The sequence below is a fragment of the Amblyraja radiata genome, chromosome 7 (assembly GCF_010909765.2).
Source record: "Amblyraja radiata isolate CabotCenter1 chromosome 7, sAmbRad1.1.pri, whole genome shotgun sequence".
Taxonomy (NCBI): domain Eukaryota; kingdom Metazoa; phylum Chordata; class Chondrichthyes; order Rajiformes; family Rajidae; genus Amblyraja; species Amblyraja radiata.
The window spans coordinates 32942304-32963855 of record NC_045962.1 but is presented as its reverse complement, the minus strand read 5'-3'; the positions used below and the strand labels follow the sequence as shown (position 1 = coordinate 32963855).

The window sequence follows — 21552 nt, the reverse complement described above, 5'->3', positions numbered from 1 at the left end:
TTGATCATATTGAATGGCGGTGTTGGCTCGAAAGGCCGAATGGCCTACTCCTGCACATATTGTCTTTTGTCTATTGTTTGTAGGTAGGAAACAAGATGGGAAATCATGTTTTTAATCGTGTTTAATCTATGAAACTACATGATTTGGTATTAATTTCGGACAGCATTTTGCCTTCTGACAACTGCAACAGTCTGAAGCATGACAAACACAAATAACAAGACACAGCATGATAAAATATGCATGTATCTATATACAATAAGGATAGGTAGGAAATAAGATGATAAATCATGTTTTTTCTAAATGTCTGTTTAAACTTTGCAACTGCCTGATATAATGTTTCTAATTGTGCAGTATGACAAATGCAACAGGTCTGACACAGTACAAACATGTTTTCCATTGTGCAGAGGCCTCTCCTCGCTTTCTTTCCCACTGCATTGCCGTCAATGGAAACAAACAGGCATCAGTCAGGCGCCGGGTGCGCTGCTTCATTGAGACAGACTGGGGAAGGCTATTTTTAGAATGACGCAGGCGGCCCCCGTGCGCGTCATCGGGCGCGGGCTCCATTGACGTCAGGAGTGACGCGCGCGCGGGGTTGGTTAGCAGAGCCGGGACGCGAGCGGCGTAGTGCGGACCGGATCGTCACAATGGAGCCCTTTATCTGCAGCATTCCGCTGGAGCCCGGTCCCGGACCTCGCGCTGCCCCAGACCCGGGATCCCTGCTCCTTCTCCCGACCCCAGCTCCCGTATCCATGCATTTGTACCGGTAAGTACGAGCAAAAACGCCGCGCTTCGCGTTAAATTAAGAAACCCAAGCAAAAAGCAGAGCTTATATATTTTAAATGCAGCCTCTGTTTTAAATTGCGTGAATGCATTTTATTTTTTTAACGAATCTCTTAAAGTAGTAATTATATTTAAAATGTCACCCTCTGCTTTAAATAATCCGTAAATATCGTTTCAATGAATCTCTTAAGACGATGCGTATATAATATATTTTTAAATGCAGTCTCTGCATTGAATTCCGTAAACCTATTTTATTTCAATGAATCCCTTTAAATTAATATGTCTTTAAAATGTAACCTCTAATTAAATTCCTCAAATGCATTTCACTTATCTTAACTTAATGAATATATATTTAAAATTCTCTAAAATCCATGGATTCTTTATATTTCAGTGAATAACTTAACATAATTGTATTTAAAAAATGCAGCCCTCTACATTAAGTTCATTTTATTTCAGCGAATCTCTTTAAATAATGTTTTTACTTATAAAATGCAGCATCTGCATAAAATTGTGTAAAAGCATTTTAATTCAACAAATCTCTTAAAAAATATGATTTGCATTTAAAAAATGTAACCTCTGCATTAATTTGGGTAAAAACATTTTATTTCTATGAATATATTAAAGTAAGTTTGCTAATTGACTGTAAAATGTAATAGACATTTTAGTTTCCAGCCATTTTGGGTTTTGAAAAATTGGGTATAAGTGGAATTATTATCACTTTTATGTCGGCAGTTTTGAATAAACTCCCTGTAACTGGGATAATGTATCAGTGGAAGATGCAGCAAAAACTGGTTGTTTATTATGGGGATAATTAGTTATGTGTCAATGATGTAATTTAGTTAAGTGAGTAAATAATAGAAACACATTTTGATTAGGCGTAGTGGGTGCAGATGTTATTTAATAAACGGCTAAGCATGGATGGGTTTGCAAACATATGGAAAGCAACATGTTGCCATATGGCCCACTTAGCCTCTAACCTTCAGTGGAATCAATCATATACAGTCTGTGAAATGACAGAGGTGTCTCCATGACAAGATGGATTTTGTGTCAGGGAATGATATGTGACGGTGAAGGTGTAATTTATAACTATTAGCAACTGTCTTGCCTTTTGGGCCTTTGCACTGTGTGGCAATGCCCTTGCTAAACATTTAAGTATGTGATCTTGTGAATAAACAAAATGAAGCAACGTACAAAATCCTTTCGAATTTTTTGCAGGAAACACCATTTGGTGGGGTACTTGTGTAGTCATCCAAGTGTTAAATAAAACTGAACTACATAGATAAATATTGATGTACGTTAAATATAGTAGATTTTCTATTATGTAAAAACTGCATCTGATGCACTGTAGAGGGAGGGAATTATTGCATAGGTTTAAGGTGAGAATTTTGAAAGATGATGTGTGGGCCAACTATTTTTTACAATGAGGGTGGTAGGTACTGGGGGTGGTGGTGGTGGAGGCAGATGCGATAGTGGTGTTTAAGAGTCTTTTGGATAGGCACATGGATATGGAGGGAAATGGGTTATGTGCAGGCAGCTGAGAGTTGGTCTTGGCATTGTGTTCTGTACATACATTGTGGGCTGAAGGGCTTGTTCCTGTACTGAACTGTGTCTATATTTCTGTCACCATCCATTTCTAACTGATAATGAATGAGTTAAATTTAATGCTATATATACTTCAAACCTCCTACAGATTCAAATCACTGCTGAATCATACTCTGCCTACGGAAGATTAGTTTAATTTGGGTAAGTGTTACAAATATAGACTGTGATGCTTTTTAAGTGGAGGATGATTCATTTGCTGCTTTAAATGTACATTGCTTATGAATACTGTGTTAATATAAGCCGTATGCCCTTTTTTTCCCACTTCCATTATGCCACTCATATTTTCTTTAACCCGCATATTGCCAGAAAGATTAGGTATGCAAATGAAATAGATTTTCTTCTCAATATAGTGATGTGATTCTTCACAGAAATGCACACAGTTAGATATACTGTCAGAAAAAATATTTAATTTAATCAGTTTAATATAGGGTAGCAAGGATCTGCAGATGCTGGAATCCTATGAAAAACACAAAGTGCTGGAGGAACTCGGTGGGTCAGGTATCATCTCTGGAGAATGTGGGTAGGCCACTTTTCGGTCTGGGCCCTTCATCAAACTGTTTGCAGGGTGGGTGGGGAGGGAGAGAAAGTTGGAGGAGAGGATGAGGCGAGACAAAGTCTGGCGAATGATAGGTGGATACAGGTGAGGGGTTTGATTGGTAGATGGTTGGATAAAGGCCAGAGATGAAAAGACAAAGTAGTGAGCTTTGTCTAACCATCTGCCAATCAAACCTCCTTCGCCTGAATCCACCATCACCTGCCTGGCATTGTCCTAGGAAATCCATGTCCAAATTTACACTGATGTAATGCATGATTGTGAAGTTTGAGTTGGGATGCGGTTTTGCAGCAGCATAAATATTTTATTAATCATGTGAATTGGCGCTGACTGTGTGAAGTTTGCATGTTCTCCCTGTGACCGCATGGGTTTCCTCCGGGTGCCTCTGATTCCTCCCACATCCCAAAGACGTGTGGGTTTGTAGGTTAATCGGCCTCTGTAAATTGGCCCTTGACTGGACGAGGAAGTGGGATAACATAGAACTCGTGTGAACGGGTGATTGATGGTCGGTGTGGGCTGAAGGGGTCCTTTCCATGCTGCATTTCTAAACTGAACTAATGTGAAAGTGGCTGAAATTTGTACATGTCGGACAATCAAAATTAAAGTGTCCCATTCCCTTTAAACTTCCGAACATCCATCAATCATGTTAAGATCAAAATTTCAGAACTCAGCTACCAGTTGCATCCAGTAAACGTACAAGATCTGCTCAAGATCTGCTCTGATACTTTAATGTCGGAGAACAGACTACCTAAAATATAGCAAAGCTATGTTTTCAGACTTGCCACCATTTTCTAGAGTAAAACCAATACAGTTCTTAAAAATAAATTTGGTACAGAGCTAAATTTGATTACTGAGGTAATACCAGGATAAGCAGTCAATAGCTGGTAGAGTGGGTTACTTTTTCTAATGCTGAATAACATTGATTTAATGATTTACATTTAAATGCTGCCTTAAAAATAACTTCACCTAGCCCCAGTGAAGATGTTATGCAAAGGAGGTAAGTATTTTATCACATGTTAATCTACATATTGTGTTAGTGGATTAAATACTTGTAGATCCTTCATGATCAAGTTCACCCTATATGCAACCGTAGTGGTGCAGCTGGTAAAGCCGCTACCTCACAGCGCCAGAGTCCCATGTTCAATCCTGACCTGGGATGCTGTCTGTGTGTGGAGTTTTCACGTTCTCCCTGTGGCTGCGTAGGATTCATACGGGTGCTCTGGTTTTCTCCCACATCCCAAATACGTTTTGGTTTGTAGGTTAATTGGCCTTCTATAAATTGGCCCCAGTGTGTAACGAGTGTTGTGAAACTGGGTTAACATAGAACTAATGTGAGTTGGTGATCGATGGCTGGTGTGGACTCGGTGGGCCAAAGGACCTGTTTCCGTATTGTATCTCTGAACTGAACTAAATGGGCAAAGGTGTTTTGTAAATGGGATATGTTGTGGAGCCGTTAACAAATATGGGGATTGGTAAGAATGTCAAGGGTTATGGGGAGATAGCAGGAGAATGATGTTGAAAGATAGATCAGCCATAATTGAATGGCGAGTGGACTAGATGGGCCTAATTCTGCTCCTATGACTTATGAACTTATGAAAAGGAAACGGAACTCCAGTTATTTAAATCTGTCCAATTGGGGTCTGACATAATGGTACATATTACCACCTGCCATGTTGCCCGTATCAGTATCTTAGATTTTGTAGGTTAAGATATTGTTTGTTTATATTCCTGGTTACTGATATACATTTTTCTTGCATTACAGCTGTGGGATTTCTACCTTTACTGAAACAATGAGGAAAATATTACTCCATTGCAGTTAAGTTCAAACAGATGGATGACTATTTTGTTTCGGGGGGTGGGGGATCTGGACATCTTGTATTAGCTTGTGGAGGTTTTGGTAAGTTGACCCCATGAACCTCCGCTATGCCTTGGGGGGGGAGGGGGAGGGAGGGAGGGATGTAGATTGGCGGATGTGTGGAATAAGTGACAAGAGCTAGAGATGAAAAGAGACAGAGCGTGTTCGATAGGAGAGATGTTGTTTGAAGCACTTTGACCAGTTTTACTGGGTGAATATCAAAAAAAAGAAGAAAACTGCAGAAGCTGGATATCTGAGATAAACTAAAAAGGTGGGAAACCCGCTGTGGGTTTGGCATTTTCTGTGGAGAAAGGAACAGATTACATTTCAAATTGAAAGGTCTGAATGGTTTTTCTCTTTCCTGCTGCCTGACATAGAATCTGAGTCATACAGCATGGAAACATGCCCTTTGACCTAACTTGCCCACGCGGACCAACATGCTCCATCACCTGCCTGCGTTTGGCCCATATCCTTCTAAATCTATCCTATCCTATCCATGTGCCCCTTCAAATGTTGAATGTTGCAACAGTACCGGGAGAAAACCATGCAGTCGCAGGGAGAACATGCAAACTCCTCACAGACAGCACCCAATGTCAGGATCGAACTCTGATCTCTGGTGATGTTCTATCACAAAGTCTAAATTTAGGCATTGTAATAACTGTACAAGAAAAATATTAATAGATTAAGCATTCTATTGCAGTTTTCATATCCGAAGTGCTTGGGAAGTTCATGAATCTCTGAAGTTCATTCCTGGATGATTTTGGGCAATATATCCAGCAAAATAGGAAAGGATGGACTGCATTCCAACTCTTATTTAACAACTCCAAAGACCTGGGTTCGATCCTGACCTCGGGTAATGTCTGTGTGGAGTTTGTACGTTCTCTCTGTGACCACGTGGGTTTTCTACAGGTGCACCGGTTTCTTCCCACATTCAATACGTACGGTTAATTTACTTTGGTAAATTGTCTCTAGTCTGAAGAATACTGCTAGTGTAAGGGGTGATTGCTGGTCGGCACTGGTTGATGGGACAAAGAGCCTGTTTCCATGCTGTGTCTAAAGTATGTATTATCTGTAATTCAATTCTGTACCCGTAAAAATATAACCATCTGTTTATTTCATCTGCAAAAAAAGTTGTTTATGCACTATTTGGAAATTAAATAAAGATTTCATCTGAAGCAAGAAATTGCAGACGTCGAGAATCTAGAGCAAAACACAAATTGCTGGAGGCAGCATCTATGAAGAGAATGGATAGATGTTTTGAGTTGGGACCATTCTTTAGACTGAAGGGTCCTGACCCAAAACGTCGCCTGTCCATTCCCTTCTGCAGATGCTGAGTAACTCCAGCAGTTTGTGTTTTGCTCAAGTTACCATCTGTTACTATTTCCATTCTTCCAAATCTAGGAATAGATAACAAAGGACTTCAATGTTATATCTTTGCATCAAAATGTTGTACCCATTATCCTTTAACTTTGCACGATGGACAGCTTGATTGTATTCATGTATAGTTTTTTTTCTTGACTGGATAGCACACAAACAAAATCTTGCATGATCCTACACACTAGGGACAAGTTACAATTTACAGAAGCCAATTAACCTGCAAACCTGTACATCCTTGGAGTGTGGGAGGAAACCCGAGCCCCCAGAGGAAATCACGCGGTCATAGAGAGAATGTACAAACACTGTACTGACAGCGCCCATATTCTTTGATCCTTGGTCTCTGGCACTGTAAGACAGCAACTCTACTGCTGTGCCACTGTGCTGTCCGCAGCTGAAGTGGGAGCAGGCTAAATAGAAAGATGGCTTAATCTTTTCAATGGGAATTAACAGTGAATTAAGGCTATTTAAACTATTTTTTAATTTAGAAAAGAGACAGTAATATTTCAAGGTAGACAAAAATGCTGGAGAAACTCAGCAGGCGAGGCAGCATCTATGGAGAGATGGTATAGGCGATGTTTTGGGTTGAGACCCTTCTTCAGACTGATTTTTCAGTCCGATTTTTCCAACATCTGTAGTTCATTCTTAAGCGTAATATTTCAAGCCTCTGATTTTTATACTGGGTGTTCCCAAGGTGAGAAAATGCAAAAAGCCAAACAAATCACATTGTAAATGACAAATGTAATACATTTGGCTTTTAAAAGCTGACAGTCCTAAGAGGAATAGAAATTTAAAGGCAGTCTCAAAATGGAAGTATCTCTTGCTTCTAGCTAATCAAATGTTTGTCTGGGAACCTTTTCAAATGCAGTGGGAGTTTCTCCCTACTGACCAATCTGCCATAAAATTCTAGCTCCTGACAATGCTATAAGTGCACTTAAAAACACAATTATGGAAACATTCAGCAAATCAGGCAGCATCTGTTGCGAGACACATTTAATACATCAACCTGCCTATCAGTGCAATTTATTAGACTTGCCTCTGATACTTTTCCAAATTAACTTCAATCTTTCCTCCTGTTAACAACATCCAAGAGAAATGTTCATGTCATCAGAGCTGAAATATGCCATTCGGCCCATCGAGTCCACTCTGCCATTCAGTCATGGCACATCTATCTTTCCCTCTCAACCCTGGCTTTGTCCCATAACGTCTGACATCCTTACTAATCAAGAATCTGTCTATCTCTGCCTTAAAAATACCCAATGACTTGACCTCCACAGCCATCTGTGGCAATGAGTTCCACAGATTCACCCGCCTCGGACCAAAGAAATTCCACCTTTCTAAAGTCTACTTTCTAAAGGTGCGTCTTTTTATTCTGAGGCTGTGGCCTCGGATCAGAGATTCTCCCATTAGTGAAAATATCCTCTCCAAATCCACTCTATCCATGCCATTCACTATTTGGTTGGTTTCAATGAGGACCCCCTCATGCTTCTAAACTCCAGCAAGTACAGGCCCAGTGTCGTCAAACGCTCATCATATGTTAATTGGTCCTTCATGTTCACTTTCCAGATTTCTCAATTTGGTACATTTTTATTAAATCTCCCTTTCTTCCCCTGCAAACAACTCGTGCCTAATCAATGGTTCCTCACCACAGTAATTCTCCATCTGGGATTTTATCATTAAATCTCCTCTGCACTGATTCTAATAAACACTTGCATCCTTTTAGTGTGATAACTGGAATGTTATACTAGAATTGTTGTGTGTTAACTGATGTTGGAAAGTTCTAACTTTTTTTCCAGTTCTACTGCTCTGCTTCAACAGACAAAGGCAAGTATCTTGAGGTCTGATCACATTTCCAATCTTGTCGCAGTACGATCACAGGATGGACTAGGACCTCTTTGGTTCCACCACACTTGCATGTATTCAACCTGCTGGTAGGCCGTTTCCTTCGATCCTGACCTCTGGTGCAGTCTGCGGTGGAGTTTGCACGTTCTCCCTGCGGCCGTGGGTTTCCTCCCAACGTCCCAAAGACTTGCGGCTTTGTAGGTTAATTGGACTTTTTAAAGAAACTGCCGAAGGGCTGTTTCTGTGCTGTGTCTCTAAACTAAATTAATCTAAACTCATTATGGATGTGGTGAAAATGGGGTAGGAGGGAGGAATCAATATTTTTATTTTTTTCTGCATCTTTCCTGGCAGCTAGTGATCTGGCACTTCCTTTAATCCGGACAAAATTATGAGAGTGCACTTAGAATCCCCCCTGATCTTTCCCTCTCAACTCCATACTCCTGTCTTCTCCTCATAACCCTCGACACCCGTATTAATCAAGAATCTATCAATCTCTTGCCTTTAAAAAATATGCATTGACTTGGCCTCCACAGCCTTCTGCGATAATGAATTCTGCAAATACACTGCCGTCTGACTAAAGAAATTCCTTCTTATCTCCTTCCTAAAAGTTTGTCCTTTTATTGTGAGTCTATTGCCTCTGGTTCTAGACTCAACTGGTGGAAATATCTTCACATTTTCCTTTTTTAAAATTTTCTCTGCATCTTGATCCAAGTTTCTTTTAACAGACCCAATTGAGTTTTAGCCTCCATTTGTGCTTGGCAAAGAGGATGTGTAATCTACACATGTCCTTGGAAATGTTCTCTGAATCTAGACCATCTTGCCAACATTGCTTCTGCACAATTTTTGTCAATAGACACTTTTCCCCACACAAACTATATTAAAAAAAACACATTAAGCACAATTTGGCTGTCCCATTCCAATTAATAACTTAAGCCGACAAGAACATTTGGTTTGCGAAATGAACCATATTTTTGGTAAAATTAGGGTTTTTTAATTTTCTTGAGAAAAAAAGTTTGAATCTGTAAGAAATAAGGATTTGTTTCTCTGTGGAATATTGGAAATTTCCAACCAGGAAAATTAAATATTTGAAGGGAAGTTCAAACTAGAAAGCTAGAAAAGCAATGTATTAATACATTGGGTTAATATTGTGTAAATGACTTTCATTTATTTGACTTTACAATATGCATTTTGTAATGTTAACATTTCATGCCTTAGAGCATAAAATACTACGTATAATTTGTTTATCTGCGTGGCATTATTCCAGTATCAGTGTGTTGAACTCCAGCTTGTGACAACCCCTTGTGTAAGTGTGGATGTTAACAGGTTCCTATCTTGTTGTATTTATACATTTGGAATTGTGCCAGGTCATAATGATGCAAGCTTCCAAGCTTATTTTTAACATAACACTACTGCTTTCTTTAGATTTTTGCAATAACTTGGATTGTACGATTTATTAAATAAAAGCCATTGCACTTTTTCACTGTTGGTGTCTTTACTATTTACAACCGCCCCATAACCTTTAGGTATTTTAACCCACAAGCGGAGAAGCGTTGCGTATTGAATGGAATCAACCGGATATTATTGTGACGAATGTTTCTGGCTAAAAACTGAAATTAGCCAGGGAAAGAATCCTCCCCTCGCTGCTACCCAACCAGCTGTGTGTTCTCAATTCACACAGGAGGCATTGTACATTTCAGGCGACATTACTAATGTGTGCAATTAATCTAGATATGATTTTGGCGAATTGTTTTTTTTAAAAAACAAGACAGTTTTGAGAAAATAACAGGGGGCTTTTGCGGTGAATCTTTGAGGACGACTGCCTCCTCTTGTTGGAAGTGTGAAGCTGCAGGAGTGTCGGTTTGGTGAATGGAAGCGAAAGCTGCAGCCACGGGAACCACCGCTCGCCGACTGTTTCCTTTCGGGGACGTAATGGACATTTTCACCCGCGTTGTTAACTTTAATTACACGTTCTGTCCACTGGCTAGTTCGTAGTTTTTCTAAAACCCATTATTGATTATCTCTTCCCTCCCCATTAAATGACTGAATTGTATAATAAACTATTTCCCAATTGATGGTTGAGCCTATTGACACCAGCAAAGTGGTTAGTTGATTAGGTTGACACTGAACTGCAGATGTTGATTAACAAAAAATATATATGATTAGATTTTTAGTTCAGAACTGCTTACTGAATTTGCAAGTTTAGCTTTATTATTGCCCCCTGTGTCGCGGTAGAGTGAAAGGCTTGTACGGAAAGAACTAAGAATGTACTCTTGTAACAGTTCCAGCCAAACTGGCGGAGAGTTAGTGTTTTATCATATGGCCCAAAGAGGAACAATGAAATTCTTACCTGCAGCAGCACAACAGATGTGTAAACAGACACCATAATAAACAACAACAAAAATGCAATGTTATAGTGTGAAACCAAAAAAACAAAGCCCCACATACCTACTGAAGAATGCTAGTGTGAAAACGTAATATAAGAAAAATTTAAAATATTACACCACTAGTCACTTTTAGTAGCAAAAGTCACTGACGGACACAAAGTGTCGGAGTACCCATTGCACGGTGCGTGTTTATATGCGATTACTTTCATTATACTGTAATGTAATAACAAGGAAGATAGACACAGCGGAGTAGCAGCGGGTCAGGCTGCATCTCTGGAGAACATGACATTTCGGGTCGAGACCGTTCTATAAAAACTTTATTAACCAGCAACTGCAGTTCTTTGTTTCTACAAGAAAAAGTAATTGGTGCAAATAAAAATGTGATTACTTAATATTAATATTTTATACTTTTGATGGCCTCTCCCTGTGACTTCCCTGCACTTAAAAAAAGTGGCCTCTAAAAATATCCGCAATGTCTTAATTTGGTGTTCTCGAGTTTCCGCTGGAGTTTAAAATAGTCACGTTAAGCCCTACCCCTGAATGCATCAATTGCAAGCTGCCAGAGCTGCTATTTCTGGCGAGCCCAGCCCGGGTTCTTTGCGTCAATGGTAGCGTTCCTGCGTCAGCCGGCGCTCTGCTGGTCGCGGCCAGCGTCCCTATCACATTTTCCTTTCGTTCATTAAATCGCTTCGCCCACGAACGCTGACGCTCCATTGCAACAAGCCGTATTAATGAGCTCCCTCCCTCGACTGGCAGCAGTTAAGGTGGCCTCCAGACTTTCTCCCTTCCCGCCACATTGTGGCAATTTTCACATGTAGCAAATATATACACACATTGCATTTGTCACTTTTGCAATTAATACAGCCGAGCCCTTCCCATAACAAGCATTTAAATCGCTGGTTACCGGCCTTAATTCTTACAAAACGTGCAATTGATTGTATCAACGAAACTTCCTGTCCACAATCCTGCATTTGTCAACTTTTGCTACCCATGCATGCTGCCGCATGGACCCCATTATACACATTTTAATTCCTAGTTACCGGTCTAATTCTTATAAAAACGCGCATTTAATTGTAAAAAAGCAAAACTGTCTGCTTCACGAAGCACCATTTCTCCCCAAACACTCCATTAGTTACTTGTGTAATTAGTTCTGTTGCACAGATCCCCTCCCCATAATAAGCATTTAAATTCCTAGTTATCCTAGTCTAATTCTTACAAAACGTGTGGTTTAATTATAAAACCGAAACTTACCGACCCACAATCCTAAGTTATACCTGTTGATTTTTTTTAAATTCTTGATGTTTTCTAAGAAGGACCTTCTCCAGAATGCAATCTTAATGAGTGGACTCGCTCTGTTTACATTTAAATGCAATGCAATTCATAATTTGTGGTTTGTATCAAGTAAAATGCACGGGTTATAAGCAGCAATTAAGGATTCCCAAAATACTTATATAAAGCAACAACAACAACAAAAAAGGAAATTCCCTCAGGATGCCAAAGAAACCGCTCACCACTTTCCTTACCGGTTGATTATGACTTTAGACACTCGGTGACTAGATAAGTCATAGGCATAGTTGAAATAAGTAACTGCAGATGCTGGTTTTCACAAACGGACACAAATATGCTGGAGTAACTCGGCAGGTCAGCAGCATCTCTGGAGAAAATGGCTAGATGACGTTTGGTGTCCGGGCCCTTCTTCACACGGGCCAGAAGGGTCTGAACCGAATACCGCGAAATTATACAATGTTAACCCGTGGATGTACTTTTTTATGGAGTATGGCAGAGATACAATCTGAACGCGTTTAAACACATACATGAATGAGGTGTCCCGACCCCAAACGTCACCCATCCACCTTCTTCACAGATGCTGCCTGACCTGCTGAGTTACTCCAGCACTTTATTTCCTTTTAAGTCACAAACGTAACTCAACAACGACCTTAAGACATAGGGGCAGAATCAGGCCATTCATCCCACCAAGTCTACACAATCCTGGCTAATCTGTTTCCCCCTCTCAACCCCATTCTCCTGTCTTCTCCCCACGACCTTTGACACACTTACTAATCAAGATCTTGTCAATCTCTACTTTAAAAAGACCCAAGTCTGTGGCAATGAATGCCGCATTGGAACAATATTAGAGCATGCAGCTTATCGAGTCTACTCCGCAATTCAATCATGGTTGATCTATCTTTCACCTCAATCCCATTCTCCTGCCTTCTCCCATTAACGCCCTTACTATTGAACCATAAAAGTATCCTATATTTTGGCTTCCACAGCCGCCCGTGGCTTGCTATAACCAGTACGTGGTATAAATAACTCCAATGCATGAGACCCAGATTCCATAATCGGTCTAAAATGTTCCAATTACATGTTGTCTGTGGAAATGCCGTGGGGGAAAGGGAGGTGAGGAGGTTGTCCCGAGTCACGGTCTTGCTACCTTAAAAATCCACAGCGCTAACGTCACCTCGGAAATTTACCAAAGAGAGACTTGGCCAACTGTGTGTTACGGGCCCGGCCCCCGGGCGTTCATTGGGCTTGTCTACGCTGACGCTTGCTGACGCTCGGAGACTTAGTTACACGCTGCCAGTGGAAGAGAGGAGCTCACATAAACAAAGGCACATTGGAGAGTAGGGCCAGTGCGAGTCTGATCGCCCGCCTTGCATGTCGGGGACAGCAACCTGTATCGACCACTACCACCGCTGCTGTTGCCGCCGCCGCTCCACAACTTCAAACGTCAACATACAAAACACCGCTGCACCTCCAAATTTCACCGTCTACACATCCTGAGATCTACAGTTTCCAAATGAGAGGTGGATAAGAAGCAAGTAAGTATTAAAACGTTTGAACCCTTTGCACGGCGCGTGTTTATGTGCGATTACTTTCATTATAGTGTAATGACAAGGAACTGCAGATGTTAGTTTATAGACACGGAATGCTGGAGTAACAGCGGACCAGGCAGCATCTCTGGAGAACATGGATAGGTGACGTTTTGGGTCGGGACCCCTTTCTTCAGACTTTATTATATTGTTCATTGTTGCTCTTTCTGCGTGTCAGGGCTGAGGCTTTTTTTTCCTGAGGATTTGACCTAGCGAGTCAAATGAATCAGTTTGACAAACGTATGTGTGTGTGTATCTGTGTCTGAGTATGTTTGACAACAGTTATTGTATTTTTGCCACGGAGATCGCAACTCTGCTATTAGGCAATTAATAGACAGGCTCTAATAATAGTTCTAAACAATCGCTTGAATGTGTATATTTCCACCGTGGAAACCATGGGTTATGTCCAGTTTATTCCGCATGGCTTTGTTTTTTTAAAAATACTGTCGGTCACCTGCATGCACCCACCTGCTACCCCGTACAGCTGTCTAGGATGGGGGCGGTAATTGTGGGATCTCCCTCTACACGTGTCTTTCTTGCTACCAGCAACCCGAAACATCTAAATTAAAAGCCCTGTACCAAAATTTGCCAAAATAACCCCCCCCCCCCCCCCCCCCCATTACAACGCATAAACATCGGCATCCAAAAGATTTGCAGAGCAATTTGAGTCGGTTGACAGTAAGTTAGAATCCGCGGTTTAATATGGATTTATTTCAGAGATGTTCAGTTATTACAGCTGACCGCAAATCATTGAGCGACGCGAATTGGGTAAATTGTAAATTAAATGGCTGGTCTTTTTAAAACATGTACATAGCGGGATTGTTTAGCTAAGCGTATAAGGGGTATCTGCATTGAATGTATACATGTTGCAAAAAAACTTTATTTTAAGACGCACGTTATTGCATTCACTGCTTGGTCTTCTCCGGAGCCATATAATAAAACATTCAGTAAAAATAAGGGTTTGTGTAAAGAACTTTGCAAGCTGTGTTTTACTAATCGTTTAACCCTCGCCTCTTTATGTGAGCAATAATGTCATTTGAATGAATATTAGACAGTTACCTTTCTATGCCTCTGTGGCGTTCCAACTGCCCGCCTGTTTCTATCTGTCTATATCATTGTCTACCGCCTACCTACCTGCAGAATTGTTTTAACTCTTGTCTGCATGTGGTTCCTCCATATAAAAGAAGTGTAGAAAATCGTGCTTTCATATTTCCATGGGTGTAATTTAACACTTCGGATAATTAGGTCTAGCAGCGACGCGTTAGAAAGAGCAAACCCGCCAATTTCCTACAACAATCTTCCCTCTAAATTTAAATGATTAAGTCCCCTACCGCTTTTATCATAACCTCTCTGGGTGCTCCTGTGGGCTACTGTCTAATGAACTGCGACCTAAAGTGTAGAATCGTTGATTCCGCTGTTTAGAGTCCATCGTATACAAAATATGTAAGGGGTTTAGAAATGTACACGATATTTCACTCCAAAAGGGAGAAATAAATCCGTGATTGACATTGTCCATGGAGTTGTATAGATCCACTCCATTTGGTTTTGCCGGTGAACTTTGGAAACACGAAATCGAGGGGGGAAAACGACAAAAGGATAACGTGTCAGGTTGTTCGTGAAATTTAGTGGAATGTAATGCTTAATCTTCTATTAAAATGAACAGCTAGCGTGGCGTAGATCAATGATTATTTTCCATTTGCTTTCAGGAAAGGTTTCATTGCAATATCGCCTAAACTGCGATTTTATAAAATTCCGAATTCTGCACGGTTGGAATATAAACCACAACAGTGTCTACTTTCCATTTCTTTCGCAGTCATTTGGCAGAAGGTACGTCCCTTTGATTGCGCAGTTAGTCTATAAGTGTTAATTAAATTATATTGCCATTCTTGAACTCGCCATCGAAGATAATATTCTCTATACGTTTCATGCTTTCATTAAATTGCGGTCGCTGCCTTTTGATGAGGGAAAACGCATAACAAATGTTGGAAAATAAAGGACACAGAGTGCTGGAGGAACTCAGCGGGTCAGACAGCACCTCTGGAGAATAGTGGACTCAAAGATACTGCCTGACCCGCTAAGTTCCTCCGGCACTTTGTGTCTTTTTTTTCGTAAACCAACATCTGTAGTTCCCTGTGTCTAGCAAATATTTGAGGTCCACGCGAATATTTTAAAAAACTAAATACATTTCCATCTTGAAATTAATTTAAAAGATAATAAGGATGTAAGGAAACTGACAAGTGGTATGGGTTTGGACGCAAGGAACTGCAGATGTTGGTTTACGAAAAGGACACAAAGTGCTGGAGTGGCAGCGGGTCAGACAGCATCTCTGGAGAATGAGGAAACAAGGAATTGCAGATGCTGGGTTTCAAAAAAAAAGATACAACGCGCTGGAGTAAGGAATAGAGGGATATAGAATAACAAGCAACTGCAGATGCTAATTTATACCAGAAAAAGCCAAAAAATGCTGGAGTAACAGCGGATCAGGCAGCATCTTTGGAGAACATGGATAGGCGACGGTTGGGGTCGGGACCCTTCCTCCGTGTATACGTTTAATCGATTTTAATTCACACACCCTATAAAGTAAATCCACTGGTTAAAACTGAATAATTTAGGGCTAATAAAAAATGAACTGCAGATGCTGGTTTATACCAAAGACAGACACAAGATGCTGGTGTAACTCGGCGGGTCAGACAGCATCTCTGGAGAAAACGGGGATGTTCGGTTTAGATTCCGGCCAAGGGGTTTGGAAGGTGATTTAGAAGTAGAAGTCGTGTGTATTTAAATGGTATGAATGAATACATGTTGAGAACTTTTATTTACAGCCATGCCCTGTGTTCAAGCTCAGTATGGGTCATCGCCTCAAGGAGCTAGCCCTGCCTCTCAGAGCTACACCTATCACAGTGGGGAGTTCAGCAATGACTTCCTAACGCCCGAATTCGTCAAATTCAGCATGGACCTCACCAACACCGAAATCACAGCCACCACCTCGCTGCCCAGCTTCAGTACCTTCATGGAGAACTACACTTCCAATTACGACGTGAAACCCCCTTGCCTGTACCAGATGCCTCTGTCCAATCAGCAGACCGCCATCAAGATCGAAGACATCCAGATGAACGGCTACCACCATCAGAATCACCTCCAACACCCATCAGAGGAGATGATGCACTCCGGTTCCATGTACTACAAGCCATCTCCACCCCCGACCCCAACACCTCCGGGCTTCCAGGTCCAACACAACCCATTGTGGGACGATCCCAATTCTCTTCATAGCTTTTCTCAAAACTATGTAGCTACTACCCATATGATAGACCAGCGGAAGTCGCCCGTCTCCAGACTATCTCTCTTCTCCTTCAAACAGTCTCCTCCCGGTACCCCGGTGTCCAGCTGCCAAATGAGGTTTGATAACCCCTTGCACATGTCCATGAACCCGGAGACGGGAGGTGGACATCATGTGGTGGACAGCCAGAATTTTGCTGTCCCTAACCCCATCCGGAAGCAAGCACCCGTGGGCTTTCCCGGTCTCCAGATCGGCCATGGATCTCAACTGATGGACAACCAGGTGCCATCGCCACCATCTCGCAACTCTCCGTCGAACGAGGGCCTCTGCGCCGTTTGTGGGGACAACGCCGCCTGCCAACACTACGGGGTGCGAACATGCGAGGGTTGTAAAGGCTTCTTCAAGGTAACTATTTCATTTGAACATGTTATTTTCCAGACTCAGAATAAAACGGAAAGGCTAGGTTTGGTGTTGGGCAATTATCTTTCAGGGGGGTTTAAATGGAATCAAATGCAGAGAGAGATGGTGAGAGATGGTGAGAGATGGTGAGAGAGAGAGAGAGAGAGAGAGAGATGAAAAATCAACGTGTTTATAGCAGAGTTATGAAGGCGTACTGTTAAACTACACAGCGACACACATTTCTATTCTGCACCGATTTAGTCTTCTGGCAAGTGTCCTGTTTGGTGTGATTGTCTCAAATACAGATGGCAGCCAACGTCTGCGGCACAAACTCAGCTGACTCCTTGAGATTTAATTTGGTAACAACATTAAGCCGTGTCTAAGTTAACCAAGTGGAACATAATTCCCCATGGTAAAATTAAAGTGATCTCTTTATTTCGGCACCGTGACTGAATAATCTTATCATTTTAAATCGAAGGGTCTCGGAGGGATGTGAATAGTATGAATGCCCACGGATTTGTATTTACACTGTGTCTGCGCCTCTCCTTCCTTGCATATAAAACACAGCGTGAATCGGGGATTGGGGCAGCCGGTAACAGCTACTCTGGATTCTGTCAATATTCGCCCATTGAACGCGGTGCAAATTAACTTGCTTTTTAAATCTCCTTTATTTAAAAAAAAAAAACATCATATGTGTGTGTCGGATATTGAGCACATTCATTGGTAATTTTATCCATTAATATTCCCCCCTTTTTTTTTGTTTTCGCAGCGCACAGTGCAGAAAAACGCTAAATATGTTTGCTTGGCTAATAAGAACTGCCCAGTTGACAAACGCCGCCGTAACAGGTGCCAATACTGCCGCTTTCAGAAGTGCCTCGTCGTTGGCATGGTGAAAGAAGGTAAGGGTTTTTTTGAGCACCGAATGTAACCCTCCCGTAATAACTTCTACAATAAAGCAGACGGTGTTTTATTTTAAAGAGATGAGCGGCACAGTGGCGCAGCGGTAGAGTTGCTGCCTCACAGCACCAGAGACCCGGGTTTAATCCTGACGGCGGGTGCTGTCTATACGGAGTTTGCACTTTCTCGCTGTGACCGCGTGGGTTTTCTCCAGGTGCCCCGGTTTCCTCCCACACTCCAAAGACGTGCGGGTTCACAGGTTAATTGGCTTCGGTCGAAATAAAAGTTAAATTGTCCCAAGTGTGGGATAGTACTAACGTATTGCAAATTGTAAATTGCCCCTGGTGTGTAAGATATTGCCAGTGTACGGAGTGATCGCTGGTTGGCACGGACTCTGTGGGCCGAAGGGCCTGTTTCCGCGCTGTGTCTCTGAAGTGTAAATTTTTTTTGTAAATAAATTTGATCATCAGAAATGGCTCAGACCGCAAAGTGTTTCTAAGTTGTGTTCCATTTATGTTCCCAGTTGTTCGCACCGACAGCTTGAAAGGCCGCAGGGGTCGACTGCCGTCCAAGCCTAAGAGTCCTCAAGAACCATCTCCGCCGTCGCCCCCTCTGAGCCTCATCACAGCCTTGGTCAGAGCCCACGTCGACTCCAACCCTGCCATGCCCAGCCTCGACTACTCCAGAGTGAGTCCTACAACCGCCCCCTGCAAAGCACCCAACTAATTCTAGATGTCTAAGCAATTTGACAACCTGCGCTCTCCGGGTCACTGATTCAGCGCGACTAGACTCATCAACACATTAGGAAAATTATATATTGACTTTAAGGGACCACTGTTAAAATCGAAAGTGACATCTTCCTAGACCAGAAATCCACAACGTTAACTTATAACGGAATGTACTGATATTATAAAAATAATTAATGAATATTAAAAAAAACCTTAATCAATAATATTCGGAATGGGTTGACAACAGTTGATTTAATTTGTTAACACTGCACTGGAACGTTTGATTTTTTGTAATAAATGTGAATATATGAATATACTCGAATAAATCACTAGCTCAGAATATATACTCGAGTATACTATTTTCTTAATCGGTCAACAAGTAAAAATACAACAAACAAAAGAAAATGAAAAAAAAAAATTGTTAGCAGAATTATCATGTGTACAAAGCAGATGTGAGTTTGAATCCATTCCAACCGGTGTGTATTGCTCTTTGAAACTCTAGTTCCAATCCAACCCCGAATATCAGATGAGCGGCGGGGACACAGAACACATCCAACAGTTCTACGATCTTCTGACCGGATCTATGGAAATAATTCGCAGCTGGGCAGAAAAAATCCCAGGCTATACCGGTTTGCCAAAGGAAGACCAAGACCTACTCTTTGAATCGGCTTTTCTGGAACTCTTCGTGTTGAGGCTGGCTTACCGGTACATATACAATCCTAATATAACACAGACTCCTTTCCCCATTCCCTGCCCCATCGACCATCAATTATCTCAGTTTTATTGTCTTTGCGCTAGTTACTTAAAAAAAAAATCCGGTTTCTTACAGCAAATGCAATTAGTTGCGTTATTGTTAATTCCAGATCCAACCCCGTGGACGGCAAGCTGATATTCTGCAACGGCGTGGTTCTGCACAGATTGCAATGCGTTCGTGGCTTTGGGGAGTGGATAGATTCAATTATTGACTTCTCATCTAACCTGCACAGTATGAGCATAGACATCTCAGCCTTCGCCTGCATTTCTGCCCTCGCTATGGTTACAGGTCAGCTCATTTTTATTTTAAGCCTTTAGCCCTAAACCCTACAAATAAGAGGAACAAAAATGCCCTTTAACCCTTACAGCGCCGCTCTAGCGGTGTCTGGGATCAAGCTTTGGCTAACGTTCCCATTTGTTTTTTCAGAGCGACATGGGCTGAAGGAACCCAAGAAGGTGGAAGAACTTCAACATAAAATTGTAAACTGTCTGAAGGACCACGTGACTTTCAACGGAGGAAGCTTAAATCGTCCGAACTACTTGTCCAAACTTTTAGGGAAATTGCCCGAACTCCGAACCCTTTGCACACAAGGTCTTCAACGCATCTTTTACCTAAAGCTGGAAGATCTCGTCCCACCGCCTACAATAATCGACAAGCTCTTCCTCGACACACTACCCTTTTGAATGCAAACCCTGAGCATTTGGACTGAGAGGGAAAAATAAAACAGACAAACAAATAAGATATAGAGAAACTATAACAAAGGATGTGATTCTCTGCCCCAGAAAAGCGGCAGAGACATTTCTACAATGGAAAGAGACCTTGGTGCCAAATGCATTTGCAAAAAGACTTGCAACTTTTTGCGCTTGTTTAAGAAAAAACTTTGTATTGCAATCGTTTACTGAACTGGATTCACAGCAAATAAACCTTCAAAACGTGGTATATACAGTTTTTTGATTATCCGTTTTATTGTTTTTTGTTTGATTATTGACGAGGCGGCTTCTCCCAAGAATAGCGTCCCAAACACATTTTGATAGCACTCATAATTGCAGTATATAAAATGAATATCTGTTGGTATGGTATAAAAATGGTGTATAAAAACCTTCACCTTCTTTAAAGCTCGTGCTCTTTTTGCAGTTATATGCGGTAGTATTTGCAAAATAATGAATTGGTTGATATAAATACAGCAATTATGCGATGCGTCCCTAAACTGCAACAGTTGTAAATTATCAAATCAAGTTGTTTTGCTCTGATTATTTTTCTGATTGGATTGAAATGTAAGAGTGAAGAAATGTAAGATGAAGACCTATGAGCGGTTAGAAACCAGAATGACCAAGCATGTGAATACCATCGCAAGACTAATCTTCATACTTGTATGTTGGAAATATTATAGGCACTTGGTATTTCTTGATGGATTATGTCTACATTATGGGAACCTAAGAAATTGTATTCCAGACACTATGTAGTCTGTTAGTTTTTTTTTTAAAGACAAACGTAGTGTTTGATATCTTGTTAGCAGATGCACAATTTTAGCACCTGGCTACAAGTATACACTAACTGGCATCTTAAAAGAGATACATCGTGTTTGTATAAATCGTTCAACATTCATTGTTTGTAAGTGTTGTATGTACTGTTGATGTTGATAAAAAGTTTATATATTATTTTTTGGCGTCTGACATGAATTTGCATGCTCCTGCTATTGGCGGTTTTCAGAGTGCTTCTGGAGGCGATGTCCTGCAATCTACTGAGCACTTTGTCCCTCTCCCTTTACGTCTGCAGAAAGGTGACCGTTGTCATTTCATGTTTCAGTGGGATTTTTAAAAGAAAGTATTTACATACATGTAGGTTTTACTTTGTATATTAAAATATATATATGTATGCAGTACGTATACATTTTGACCTACAAGTCACTGCCTTTTCTATTGTGTACCTTACATTTAGAAATGCTTAAAGTATGTTTTCTGAGAATTCTTTCTTTGAGAAAGAAACATTTAATGTTTACAAAAATAAAAAGATGTCTTCAAATAGCTGTTTCGTGGATTCCCGTGTTCTTAATCCAAATCAGACCGTTAACCTTCCCTTTGCAGCTTTACACTCAATTTAGAATATGTCATCTTCATTGTTATTCACACAAAACACCCATTTCACCCAACCACACAATCATCAAAGCGGTTCTATCCACTGGAGAACCTCAGAACAAAACAGTAAGTGTGCAAATAGGTGTGAATTGACAATTG

The 21552-nt window shown here is 41.1% G+C and overlaps 1 protein-coding gene and 1 long non-coding RNA gene across 3 annotated transcripts; both read left to right on the top strand.

The window, feature by feature from the left end:
- The first annotated feature begins 566 nt into the window (after positions 1–566).
- On the top strand, positions 567–9486 carry LOC116975240. Its single transcript, XR_004412572.1, has 3 exons — positions 567–763; positions 2471–2523; positions 4698–9486. It is a non-coding gene; the product is annotated as an uncharacterized LOC116975240 (long non-coding RNA).
- Positions 9487–10702: 1216 nt separating this feature from the next.
- On the top strand, positions 10703–21342 carry nr4a2 (nuclear receptor subfamily 4 group A member 2). Of its 2 annotated transcripts, none has more exons than XM_033024069.1 (8): positions 10703–13212; positions 14970–15090; positions 16104–16945; positions 17709–17838; positions 18360–18523; positions 19067–19269; positions 19428–19606; positions 19745–21342. In XM_033024069.1, the coding sequence occupies exons 3-8, from the start codon at positions 16214–16216 to the stop codon at positions 19999–20001; spliced, it is 1665 nt and encodes a 554-aa protein (XP_032879960.1). In that variant the 5' UTR covers positions 10703–13212; positions 14970–15090; positions 16104–16213; the 3' UTR covers positions 20002–21342. The 2 variants fall into 2 exon arrangements, with proteins under 2 accessions (XP_032879960.1, XP_032879959.1); XM_033024068.1 differs by having other exon boundaries at positions 16086–16945.
- The last annotated feature ends 210 nt before the right edge of the window (positions 21343–21552 follow it).